Here is a 13,628-nt window from a genome sequence, read left to right on the forward strand (position 1 = left end):
ATTGGAACTTTCCTTGACGTAAACCTGCGTAGAAGTTTCTGTGGCAATTAAAATTAGATCACTGACATAAAGCCTCTTGATTCCTGATTAATCCCATGTCCTTCAATTCCATTAGTTCAACAATCTTGCATGTCACGTAGGCCAAAAAAGTGACTGAAAGCCTTAGAATACAGAAAGTGTTGACTAAAAAGACGTGAGTGAGTTTCTTCGCAGTAGTTTGCAGTCCCAACTGACTTTAAGGCAGCTATATTTAGAGCTTGTGAATCCAGGAGAGCTGGACGTTGTGAGTGTTGAAAGCCAGCAGGAAACCTGAGATGATGAGACCTGATCCATAACTACACAGCATGACTGTCTAAAGCAAGACTATAGCCCTGTTTCCTCTGGGAAAGTTTCTGTCATCCTAAAGATTTTCTATGCAGGCTTTGGGAATTACATTTTCTTTCATATTTTCTTACATATTATCGTTGCCACCGCTGAGTATATCATTGTCTGTCATCTGTGTTACAGTAGCTAAGTATGTAGCTGGCCATTTGTGCACTTTCCCAAGAGATGGTACACAACAGGAACATGCTAGTCAGCAAAATGACAGATATTTCAGATGAATTGAATCGTGATAAACATGGCTAAGTCCATTTCAAATCTTCATGAAGCTTATGTGTTTGTGTGTCTTTCATTTCAAAGTGTCCTTGGGATGTCTGATGTCTTTTCAGCCTTGCTTTGTGAACCACAGATCTACAAGATAATACAGCCTGAATTCCTGGGGTTCTGTTTAAGATTTCAATATCACTCTTCCCAAATGAAATGGAAATTATACTTTCACCTCAAAGTTTATTGTACTCTCACATGCTTTGTTACTGATCTGTGTTGTAGAGCTTGCTGTTTCATGGGTGGGCACTGTCTGTCCTTCAGCTGAAACACGGGATGATTCTTTGGAACACAGAACAATACTTTGATTTCTCTATCTTTGTCTGAAACTGTCATTGTCGGGTGACTCTGCAAAAAAGTGCAGAATGTTCAGTTCAAAATAGATACAACTATGAAAAGACAATTGTGCAGCTGGACAGCAGCGTTGTATCAATTAAACTTTTTCTAAGAGATAGGCCTACAAATTTTATATGATGCATTAGACTGTATGAAACACCACCAATGATTTCTATATTGCAAATTTATGGTTTATATGGCAATAAATCTCTGAAAGAGCTGTTCTGGGTGAATTTCACTTTATTTCAGAAAATTGCCATGACAGCTATTTTTTCTTTTTAAGAGATCTTTTAAACTGAAGATTGAGTTTACAATGAAACAAAGGCTTCACTTTGTGTTGAAAAGTGGTGGGGACATAAGAGCTCAGATTAGGGGTGTGATGATACACAAAAACAAGAGGAGAAGATTTTTAACACTATTTTGAAGAAATATGAATTGCTGAAAAATATTTATTTATTAGGATCCCCATTAGCTGTAACCGAAACTACAGCTATTCTTCGTGGGGTCCACACAGACACCAAATCGATACAATGTAGGACAAAATTACAATACGAGGTCTGGGGGTCACCCCCCCCCCCCCATTAAACAATAATATTCTGCATTCTGGAGACATTTTTTGCTCCAATTTATGGAATTTATGAAATGACTTTATTTATATAAAGGGAAACAAAATATTCAGCTGGCAGGTGACAATTCATAAATATAAAAATATAACAGAATATAATGCAGTAATCAGCAGGTTGTTTTATTTATATACACTGCACATTTGTGTCTTCTATATTTAAATTGCATTGCAATTTCCATATTGTGCAAATAATTTCTATAGTAAAATTTATATTTCTTGGTGCTAGCAATTTTTCAGAACATTTTTAATAAATGCTTTCAAAAAGTGATGGGGAAAAAATCAGCCATTTCAGAATGTGGTGTGGACATGTCCCCAGCGTTCCCAGTGTAAATGACACTAATGCATTGAAAACTTTAGTTTAAAATACAATATGTGCTAGGGATAGTTTATGTATTGAACAGTATGCATGAGCTAAGCACATTCCATTTGTCCTATAATAACATATTTGATGTTAAACAGGCTATGACATGTTTCATTGACTTAAAGATGTTGAAATGTTCTCCTCGATTGTGCCTAATTGAACAAAACTTCATTTCTTCTGTTTCTGTGTCTGTTTCTTGCTCTTTCTTTTTAGCCACCACAATCATATTGTTGCTGCGAACTATATTCAATAATTGTTTTAATAAATCATTTACCCACTCATTTCACAAACCTCTGTCTTGTTCATTTACTAACACCAGAAACATTTTGTAACTGTAGGATATAGTTTCTCTTCTTATCAGTTTGGATGTCTGATGTCTGCCGAGGGTCGGACAGTCTGTCAGTGCCAGTTGGCCAGTCAGAAAAACAAGGCCACTGAAGTCAAGGCTGACAAAACATTCAGACATTGACTGAAGGCCTCAGCTTGCGTGCTAACTACAGTGATTCACGTGGTTGGTACAGCCATTTGTTGACATGTGGTGGTTGTTCTTTTTTTCCTTTTTAAAGGTGAATGCCTCGTCACATGGCAAGTCAAAATTATATCCAGTCTAAGGTCATACAAATACTTTCAAAAATTGTAATATTAAAAAAAGATGTACAGGGGTAGGACGCTGTATTTTGCCAGCCAGGCTGTGTGTGTTTGCGTATATTGGTTGGAGGTCGGGGATGTTGCCGTGTGTAACCAGATGACACAGTGAGGCACTCAGCTCTTGATAAGGGTCCGTGCCTCTTTTAACCTTGTGGTAACCTATGAATGATAATGACAATAAAAATCTGTGAGAGCAATCTTGGAAATTACATGCATGTGACCAAGAGAGGGAGAGAGCAAGACCTTGAGGTTGGCACACACGTGTGGGGAAACTTCAAGGAAATGTTGACATACAATAATCCCTGTGTGTGTGGGTGTGTGTGTGTGTACTGTGGACTGTGTATGTGTGTTGTGTATATGGGGGTGGGCAGCACCTCTGTGACCCTACACACGCATACACACAGTAAGGGACACACCTCCTTTCTCGCTATGCTGGTGATGTTTTTTTTATTTTTAGCACAGATCGAGTTTCCAGTCCCCGAATCAGCAACCAGAGGTGCTCAGCAACACAACTCTCTGTATCCTGGAGCAGTTTCTTGCTCGGGCTGCATTTGTAACACAGACATCGTTCGCTCTGTTTTGAAGAGGAGCTATTTAAGCGTTGCAGGAGGTGGCCACGGGGAGTGAGAAGACAGATGATGCCCGGTAAACCTATGGAGAATTTGAAATTGCCTAGTCATTGTGATGCTCTGCCATCGATTTGAAAGGATACAGAAGCAACTGCTTGCTGAAGATCAAATCTGAAAGGCAGGTAAAGGCAAATTCATTAAAACAAAAGATGTGCACATTTCCAGGATATATGCTGGTAAATATAGTAGGTCCCTTAACAAAAAAACTGCTTGAAATGATGTAACTTTATTTCTATCAGGGCAGTGGATTTCTCTGTTTAACAGCTTCTAAAGTGGTTTTCTTTCCTAATATTATGGAAATAAACCACGATGGGGAGCGGGCATTAGAAATTAGATAAAGTTCAAGTGGTAGCTTACTTCCAGTGCCATACATTAAAACTATTCGGTTCTTTTGAATCCACAATAGCTGAAATCATTAATCATTTAATCAGTTAGCTGATCAACACTTATGTGAGTGGCATCTATTTTGATAATCCAATCATTAGCCTATTTAAGTTACTTTACAAGCAGAACTGGTAAACATCTGCTTGTTCTCGCCTCTCAGTTGTAAGGATTTGAAGCATTTCTTTGTCTTATGTGACAGTAAACTTAATATTTTTGGACTTTAGGAAACAGTGATGGACATTTTTCACCATTTACGCCAATTATTTTCTTGATTAATAAAGAAAATAATTTAAAAATGAATCAATAATGAAAAGAATCATTAATTACAGCCCCTAAATCAACAGCATTTCAGTTTCTGTGTTTAATAAACGAGTACATTTTGAACCCATGTTCATCATAAAATCTCTATGTTCAGGCACCATCTTAACTCAAAGTGTCTTGTCAATTTATTTCCTTTTGTTTTCAGCTTCAGACAAAGTGACCGGTTATTGGCCCTGTTTACAGTAGGTTATGTGTGGTGGAGGAGAAGATATCCAATATCCAGTACAGGCTGCATCCTACCCATAGATCATGAGACCATATGAAGCGATGCTGCAGGAGGCAAGGGGTGAGATGAACGCGACTATTACCCATACACACTCTGCCACACTACTTTTCCTTACACAGTGTTATAGAAATTTAGTGAGGTACAAGATGAGGCATTTTAACCTACTTATCAGGTTACAAATAATGAATGCAGTGCACACAACCTCGTTAGACACAAGGGGTCGCAATGTGTTTGCCCATTAATTTTGCTCACATAACAGCTCCCTTCAAATTAACTCTGAAATTGTGCTAAAACTGTGGATCTACCATGGATGTTTTATATGATTTGTATCCTGCTTGTTGCTCATGGTGTACTGAGAAAAGCTGTTGTGGTCACTTCACGTTTATGCGAAAAAATAATAAAATCCCTGTCGACTGCTGAAAACATTGTTTTTCTTCGCAATAAATCAACTCAACTGTAACAGTTGGCTCAATTTGTGCATGTAAAGATTTGTTTTAAATTAGTAAACAGATTAGGATATATAGTCGATTGAGGATAAAACTAACAAACACTCGTCTGCTTCTCACGCCACATCCTCTGGACAGTTATTTTCCTGGATTATACCACAAAGTTTTCAGAGGGGTGTTCGTCGTATTTTGCCGGTGGTTGTTTGTATTTGACTGCATAATAATTGATGTTATTTATAATTTCTAGATTAATGTGAGTTATTAAACGGTTGGCTGATTTATTTCGTATTAGAAACACGTCGAAGGGGTCATACTTCTTTTTCTTGACGAGACTTCTCGTAACCCCCAACGTAGGCTACTAAGTCAATCCCCCGACTGACTGACTTTGTTCCTTTTCACTTTTGGCAATATAACCTATTATGTGTTACTTCAAAACGAAGTTAGTTACGCTCCTAATGCTAAGCTAACTTTGGTTGTTAGCTTTACATTTCATTTGATAACAGTGTTTTATACCAGGGTGCTTTTAAAGTGAAAATGGAAGACGTCGGCATAGTACTTTCTCTGCTGGAAATTAAAGCCTGCTAGCCAGATAGTCATCTTTTTGTGAGTAGTTGGCCTTCAGAGGTTGGACTCCGGGGTAACGTTAACCTTAGCTAAACTTGGTTGTCTTTAGCTTTAGTTGGCTAAAGACTAACTGTTCGCTGCAGCCGGCAGATGCTTCTTTACGCACCTAAGGATGTTGATGTGTTCCTGTGAAAAAGTGGATTTTAACATTACTCCCCGCACCGTCGCTCGGCTTGTTTTCGAGGCCGAGCAAGATAACAGAAACGGAGGAAACTCATCTAATGGAAGGTAGGAGTTCAACATTAAGTCTTCCAGGCTGCACAGTTTTTTTTAGTGCCATATAATTAAACTTCACCCGATTTCTTTCCTCATACCCCTTTTGTCCTTCGGTGTTTAATTGCACACATCATGTGAACAGATATCAGTGGCTGGCAGTGTTTCACATAAGTGCAGACCGTACAAGTGTTGAGTTTCTTAAGCCGAAATGAGCAGCAACAATGTTGAGCAACGAATTTGATATCGCAGGATCAGCTGTTCCTGTCCACTTGCTTCACGCTGCAGAAACATGTATTTGCTTGCGTGCACCGTAGTGTTCTGCATCTGCAATGGTCGTGGTCGGCGTGTAGTGTGCACAATCAACAGCTTGATCTGGCCTGAGTTTTAAGGCAGAAAGATCAGGCTTGCGTGGACCAAAGAGTGAAGGCTGCACGGGGGATTATGGTGGATTACTTTGGACAAACAAGTCCGTGCCAAGATTGTTCTTGTTCAAACAGATCACAGCAAATACTGTCCGACATGCTTGGGCCCTTGTCTTGGAAGTGCCTGCTGTGAAGGCAAACAATGGAGTGACACACACACACACACACACACACACACACACACACAACCCTTCCCTGTCTGAGGACAGGCAGTATGTTGTCATGTAGTTGTGACCTTGGTAGCCTGTAGTGGCATTTAGACCTTGTTATTGGCTGTATGAGCTGTGTATTTTCAAAGGGTGTTGTTTATGTCTGCTTCAGTGTCTGGAAGTTTCTGTGGTGAGTTTGTCTGTTTTGTTCTTTCTGGCTAGTTTTAGGATCAGCTGTGTTTGGAAATGCTGTCATTAAAAAGAGCACCTGCTTTTTTTTGTCCAGAGACTGGTCTTGGAGTGGATGAAATTTCTCGTGGTGTCTGTTACTGTCTACTGATAAACGCAAATTGACTGGTGTCTGTCAGTGCCATGTTCATCCAGTGTTGGCTATTTCTGAGTTGCTTGAAGGGAGAACATTAATAATGAATAATGCTGCTTAAATAATTAAAACAATTCTCCAAACCTGGGCAAAAAGAATGCACATAACATAAACTACCACACTGTAAATAAATCCTATTGATTGGCCTTCTAACGGGAACATGTCATCATTGTCATATGATACCTCATATTCCCAGAACTGGCAGAGGAGACAGTATCAAAGTCCAGACGCGAATAGTCGTAGTCTCGCAATCATTTGTTTTCGTGGTAAAGTTTCATTCATATTTTCAAGAAAACATTTTAGAAGATTGATAGTCAGAGATAGGACAGCCTTTTGAATGCAAAGTTTCTGCTCTTTTCACTCCTTAGGTATAGATACTTCCAGACACAGGTCTGTCTTTGTCTGAGCCTTCAACTCTCTCAGACGAAGATGAGCCTGACAATGCAAATATAAGCTTGAAGTCTGTCAAAAGGAGGAGAATGGCGTGCTGAAGAAAAAAAGTAAACACCAGACAGTGCAAGAGGTGCAGAGATGGAAGCGGTGAGGCACAGGAGCTAAACACAGAAGAGGGATGTTCGGACATTTCAGTCACTCTTTGCCAATATATACAGACTGAAAGACTGGAAAAGGATTGCCTAAAGAACACTGATTAAGAAGGCATGTGAAATTGTCTGAAAAGCCTCCTCCCAGCCTCCTGCTGGATCATTTGTGACCGTAAGGGAACGCCCACACTACCGTTTTTACCACATATGGGGAAATTTACTTAACTGATTTGAAGACATTTCCTTAAGTTCACAGGCAATGTGGAGAACACCAAATCCTTTGTAATTATAGCTAGTGTTACTTTCTATGTTGATTTATCCAGAGGAAGTACTTGATGTGTTAACCCATCCTGTTTCTACAAATGCAAGCATGACTGGAACATCTTGGTCAATCATGGGTCAGCCTCAACTCTAAAGATGCAACAAGCTCTTGTTGGTGAACTTGACTGAAAGAGAAAACTAACCCCTGGAATGCTCTGAAGATGACTATGTCCTCTCCTGTGGGACCAGATGCTATCACTCTGGCTCAGCCCATCCCCGTCCCCACGCTGACTGTCCTGCCACCATCCTCAGATACCGAGTCCTGGTCTCGGTCACCTAGCCCCAGACCGTTGCGTTCCAGCCGCCATGGTCGATTCCACCGCAGCAGGACCCGAACTAAGAAACGAAACGAGGACGAGCAAGGCTGCACTCCTAAGCGACAATGGGGTAAGAAAACGCAAATTGTAATAGAGGAGACTGCAGAGAAGGGCACCATTCAAAATCGAAGCTCCTCGCCCTCCCCCTCTGTGGCCAGTCAGATGGAGGGGGAAGAGCAAGGTCAGGACAGCCCTTCACAGGACCTCCTCCTGCCACCGTCTCGCTCCTGGTCTCGTAGTCCCTCTCCTAGCCGGCGATCCCGTTGGTCCCTCAGGAGCCTGCTCAGCAGAGACTCTGACTGGGAGAGCTGCAGGTTAGTGTGCTGGCAGCATTTGTTTACACTCTCATGACCAGAGGCTGAAAGTTATTATTATGCAAGTATCTGTACATATACAAGGAATTTGACTCTGGTTTTTCATTACTCTGTTACATTTATCCGTAAACTGCTTTCACGAAGATGGCAACAAAGTTGAACAAAACAGGTAAAAATAAACCCCTTAATTCATTCAGTCAACAGTTCTGTCTTCGAGAATGGGCTCACTTATCTTACAGCAGCACCACATAGGGTTCAGTGGCTTAGAACAAAGCGTCAGCACTCTGTTTGACTCCCTCAGGAGTATTCTACGTTTATAGCTCTGTAAAACCTCAGACAATTTGCATTCAGGCCTTCTGAGAGCAGATTTGCCTGCAATGATTGACTGGAGTGAGTAGCCTCTCGTTTGTGCATGTTGGTGGGGGGAAAAATAAAGTCTTACATCTGACAGATTTACGCTTGGTCGACTTTTCTCTAACGTCCCAAGAGGTTAACTATTTTAGAACAGGGTGTGGTTAATTAGCTAATGACTAAAACTGAGGACAGATTACACACTGTTAAAATCCTAATTAAGTTGAGTTGATTCATAGTACGCTGCTATGACGTCAGACAAAACAATCAGGCCAACACTCACATTGTAGAATTTCAGTGATGAAGCAAGCCCTTGCTATTTAAAACCAAGAAAACATACTCGACACATGACCTTTAATGGATTGGTATTTTAAAATAATAGTATAACCCTTAAGGAAAGATTACCTCTTTTTTTAATAAGCGAAACTGAAAGGTTATGTAAACTGTAAACAAAGAAAGTGAGACTGCTCTTGTGGCAGCAAGCAAAAACAAAGCTGGGTCGGTCATAAGGAGCTAGAGGCGGGGTTCATGCGCCATTTATCCTTCCGTCGAAGCATGACATCACCTTCAGCCAATGGGAGTGGACTCTCAGTCTGATGATGTCATGTGAGTCCAATCAGAGGAGGTTCTGGGCACCACTGCAGTGGACTACAGAGAGGGCAAGCAGAGGGTGATTCTCTCCTGTGCTCCATATAAACAGCTGTGCCCTTGTCCTCTTCATTTAAACATCATTTTATTGACCCAGTTATATTGTTTTGCAGGATATCAATGAAACGTAATATCCACACGATCTTGGGTAAATCCTAACACACATACAGGTTTTCAGAGTAATGCTCCAGCACACAAATGTCTAGTTATGTAAACCATAATTCAGAGAAGCCATAAAAGAAAGCAATAACCCTATTCACACTTGGCACTAAAATTTAGCTTTGGTTATCCAATCCTGGGTTTTCAGCTCAATTCAGAGCGAAAACACCCTGAGGAAGCCTTATTGCTCAAAAAACATTTGGACTCTTCTCACCAGATATACAATGTACTTACCTACAGAAATCTAATGCAGCAGGCAGCTCACAGTCTATGACCATGTTTAAGTATGTTTGATATTGAAGGAGCAGGATTTATGGTAGAGAGGGAGGAGTCCTGCCAATTTGTGCTATATAGTCTTTGTGATCCTGTAATAATTCTTTGGTTACCACATAGTAAATGTATTATATATTATAATACTATTATAATATATAATAGAAATACTAGAACTACTAGACTAAAGGCCCATGTTAACCTATTCAGACTAAAAATGCAGGTTTGTCCCATATTATGGTGTTGGTCTGAAAGGTGTTTAAGCTTGCTATAAAGGCTCCTTAGACAGGCACAACAAACTACTTGTGTCTATGTCTTCATCCAGTGTTGGCGTCCAGTCAGTGGACACAACTCAAGGGAGATGTTATCAGTGATTGTTTTCAGAAAGGACTCCAAGTTGCTAAGCTTGTGTGGCTGTAGCTTTTTTAGTCATGTCTTGTGTGTCAGTTTCCACCTAAGGCAATTGAGGACAACTCATTTTATTCTATAAAAATATCCATCCTTGCAAGAACTGACATGTCTACTAGCGTGATTACTTTCAGTAGAAGGCAACTGATGAAAATAAATTGATAGCTGTTACCAAAGCTGGGAACTCGAAACAGCTAACAGGTTAGTATCTTTGTGTTCTTGTGGGGGCTAAATCTATTAAGTGATCCACTATATTGATGTCTTGATTGTTTTTTATATAGAACACTGGTCAATAAAGGCGTACCTGCATATGATGGATTATTCAGTTTCTAGATTTGCTCACTGCACTATATAAGTTTCTAGCGTTTGAATGTTGGAGTTGCAATCTAAATGTCTGTCACCAGATTTGCAAATGTAAAGCTGCCATGACTTGCTTTGGACCAATGCATTTTCTACAGTACAGCTGAAAGGATAATTCTGCCTTGCACAGAGACCTTGTTCTACTGATGTAAACATGTTGTTAAATTGTCATAATGGCAGCTTATCACGTTTGGCTTTACAAATATGCCAAAGGGACATGCACTTTTCAGATGCCTTGTTTGAAGTGGCCCAGGCCACAATGATTTGTTATTGAAGACAAACTCCCCCTTCCACCTTTTTATATACAGGGCAATCAGTGCAACTGTGAAATCAATCTGTATAATGTGTATGCACATTCAGTGCAAATGTACACACACATTGTCAAAAACACCTGACTTAGCCTAGGTAAGGTCAGTTTTTCAGAGACAGAATGTAACTTAAAATGACGTATTTGCAAAAGACGTTTACCATAGCCAGATAAACCACACAGTGACCTCCGGAATGATTGTGTTTGATTATAATTGTGACTTCTCTTTATGTTTCTGCCATACCGTATCAGTGCAGCTTTGTGACTTTTCCTAGTTCACAGAGTCTTCAGTTGGTGTGTTCACATTCTATCAGATTAATCCACTTTTGACACTAACCTAGTTTCAGACTTTCTTCTAGGTTTCTTTCATTGTTAGCACACCGCCAGCACAATGAACCCATTTGAACCTATTTTTAGTGATCCGCTTCTATAGTCTTAGTTTTTGTATTATTGATAGTGTGCACCATGTGTATTCCAGAAGCTATACAATCTCCTAACTAGCCTAAAGACATTGATCTGTACTCTCAGAAGTTCACACAAATGTCTAGTTATGTAAACCATAATTCAGAGAAGCCTGCTCTCATTTCTCTTGCCCTGTTGCAGTGAGATATTTTTCTATAGGCAGGAAGGAAACGAATGTAGTATGTTTACATTGTGTACTGTATACCCACATCCTGTAAAAATGGTTTGGCTTTTCTTCTAAGCTGCATTGCGTCTTGTTTCTTTCCCCTTACTCAATATCTACCCGGCCACCGTGAAACTAACAGTATTATAGGCCACTGGACCTCGGAAAAGCAGATTACACAGAGAAGACAGAATGGTGGAGATGTGGGCCTGGCTCAGCCCAGTGTGGATTATGATGTGGACTAATCCAGAGGAATGGACAGAGAGATTGAGGGTTAAGGGATTTTGTGGGCTGTGGGCTTTGGCCAGGTGGATTCACTACAGGCAGTCATGGTCTCTGTATACAATTCTGGTCATGTTTAAGCTTTTGTATATGATGCTATGCTTAAGGGCCTCCATCTGATAGTGTCAAGATATTCATCACACAAAAAAACAACCTAACTTATTTTCTTGATTTGGTCTATAAAATGACTGAAATTTGAAAGAAAGTGCCCATGACAGTTCCCCAGAGGCCAAGGTGAAACTGCTTGTTTTATCCAACCAACAGTCCAAAATCCAAAGAGGTTCAGTTTCTTATCACAGTGGACTAAGAAGTCCAGCAAATATTCACATTTGAGAACTTCGAACTGTTTCACCATTTTGGCACCTTTGCTTAAAATTGACACACACATCATTCATCAATTATCAAAATAGTTGATTAAACCACTAATCATTTAATTATGAGGAGGATTATCCATAATATAAAACACATTGTACCTGTTGTGTTGCTTTGTCTTGCTGGAAATGCTACAGATCCTCACAAATGAATGCTGAAGCTTGTTTTGAGCATGTTTAGTTAATAAATGGAGGAAGCATGTAGAGGCTACACATGTGGAAAAAGATAACGGTGTTAGTGCATGTTACTGCTACCTGCTGTCTGAGGTACTGGTCCCTCTGAATTCGGCATAAAACCTCCTCAGTGAAGCACCATCTCACTGTGGGGGGGAACAAGGCCTCACTGAACACATGGAGCCGCCTCCCTCCCTCCCCCCACCCTCTCGCTCGTTGCAAAGGGGATTACGGATGGACGCAGAGACTGCAAGCCCGTTAACGGGTCCGGTAAGCGGCACAGGGAGAAGCGGTCCGTCGGGTACCTGGGTGTGAGGTGCAGGGGGTCGACCACGATGGGAAATTAACATCCGACCGCGGGACGGTGGACGATGGGCGCATTTCTACCCCGAAGAAAAGAAGGCGGAATAGCTGAAATAACACCCCTGTAGCGCTTGGCTTGCTTTCGCTGTACACAGACACACACCAGGAACGCCGGTGCCATATTGATATAATAGTGAGCTGCAACGTGTTTTAGTGGATATCAGCTGGATCGCAAACGCCTCATGACATGTTCGAGTAAGTGATATGAAGACGGTCTCATCTGCTGTGATGAATACTGGTGATCTGTCTTTGCTCCTCGCTGTCGCACGTTTGGTGTGGTTTTATGAGTCACAGCATGCAAATCTCACTAGTAACACGGGTGGAGAGGCACAGTTTGTGTAAAAGCACAGCCGCAGTCTGATATTAGCTGTATTAAACTGATAGCTAGCTGTGTGTTTATGTGCGTCCTGTCGGCGCCCCTCGGCCACACTGTCTGACTGGAGTCCCCCACCCATCCATCCATCTCTCTTCCCCTGACCATATCAGCCTCCATCCTTTTACAATCCAGTGCTTCCTAACTGAAACGAGTTGTGTTTATTCCTCCCGACGACTCGTGTTTGACTTTGTCTCGTTTCATAGTGTTTGTCCAGTTGTGGCGTTGCTGCACTGGGTAGTTTTTGGGTAGCCGGTGCTAGCTGCCCATTACTAGCTGCTCTGTGTCAGCTTTAGGTAATGTGTGAGGATATTAAGGTTAACTGCACCAGAGAGACAGCTAGAGGTTTATGTCGAACATTCTGGCAATGCTGCCGATTAGCCTTGTACATTTGTTTGGATGAAGGATTTAGCCCAGGTATGTAAACACATGCTGACAGTTTCACATCAACGTCCTGATCACACTCACGCTGTCTGACGGCATAAAGGCCTGTTCAAAGCGGCCGCTGGTCTTACGTAGGTTTACTTCAGTTAATGCTACTTGTCAATAGACGTGAGGTTCATGGATGGACCCCCAGCTGCACTGCTCCTTGTCCCAGCCATCAGTGGCCTTGCCTTGGGAATCATTTTTGTCTCATCCCTTTTCCTCTGGAGCGCCACTGAGAACTGCAGCCACCTCGGCAGGGTCCTAGCTGTACATTTTCAACCCTTTTTCTTTAAGTGTTGAAAAATGCTTTTCAAGATAGACCTGGCAAAGAGGAAAGCATGAAAAACATAGACCAAGACAACTGCCACACATCAAATACAGTATAGAGAATATTCTGTTTTCAAAGCATCTCAAAAAAAGTAAATACTAATTTAGGAGCAAATACTTTCAGCTGTATATTGTTCCAGAAGAAAGAGGCAGCGTATTTAAAAGCTTTGTTGTTGGGCTATTCCTTTTGCCTTGATGTGCAACTGTGGCAGAAGAAGTTCCCTTCAGGGATCAATGAAGTATTTCTGATTTGAAATGGAAAGAGAGTTTGATGGA

General features: G+C 41.0%; 1 protein-coding gene across 4 annotated transcripts in view; it reads left to right on the forward strand.

Annotated features, from left to right (window-relative positions):
• The first annotated feature begins 3,045 nt into the window (after positions 1–3,045).
• The window catches only part of gramd1a (GRAM domain containing 1A), a 32,231-nt gene continuing 21,648 nt past the window's right edge, over positions 3,046–13,628 (forward strand). Inside the window, exons 1-3 of one of the 4 annotated variants that reach the window (XM_046045052.1) lie at positions 3,046–3,366; positions 4,095–4,235; positions 6,783–7,908. In XM_046045052.1, the coding sequence (XP_045901008.1) occupies positions 7,439–7,908 (470 nt within the window). In that variant the 5' untranslated portion in view covers positions 3,046–3,366; positions 4,095–4,235; positions 6,783–7,438. Of the gene's footprint in view, positions 3,367–4,094; positions 4,236–4,930; positions 5,474–6,782; positions 7,909–12,090; positions 12,422–13,628 lie in introns of those variants that run through there. The other 3 variants (XM_046045053.1, XM_046045054.1, XM_046045055.1) reach the window with 3 other exon arrangements.

Source organism: Micropterus dolomieu, linkage group LG03, assembly GCF_021292245.1.
Source record: "Micropterus dolomieu isolate WLL.071019.BEF.003 ecotype Adirondacks linkage group LG03, ASM2129224v1, whole genome shotgun sequence".
Lineage (NCBI taxonomy): Eukaryota > Metazoa > Chordata > Actinopteri > Centrarchiformes > Centrarchidae > Micropterus > Micropterus dolomieu.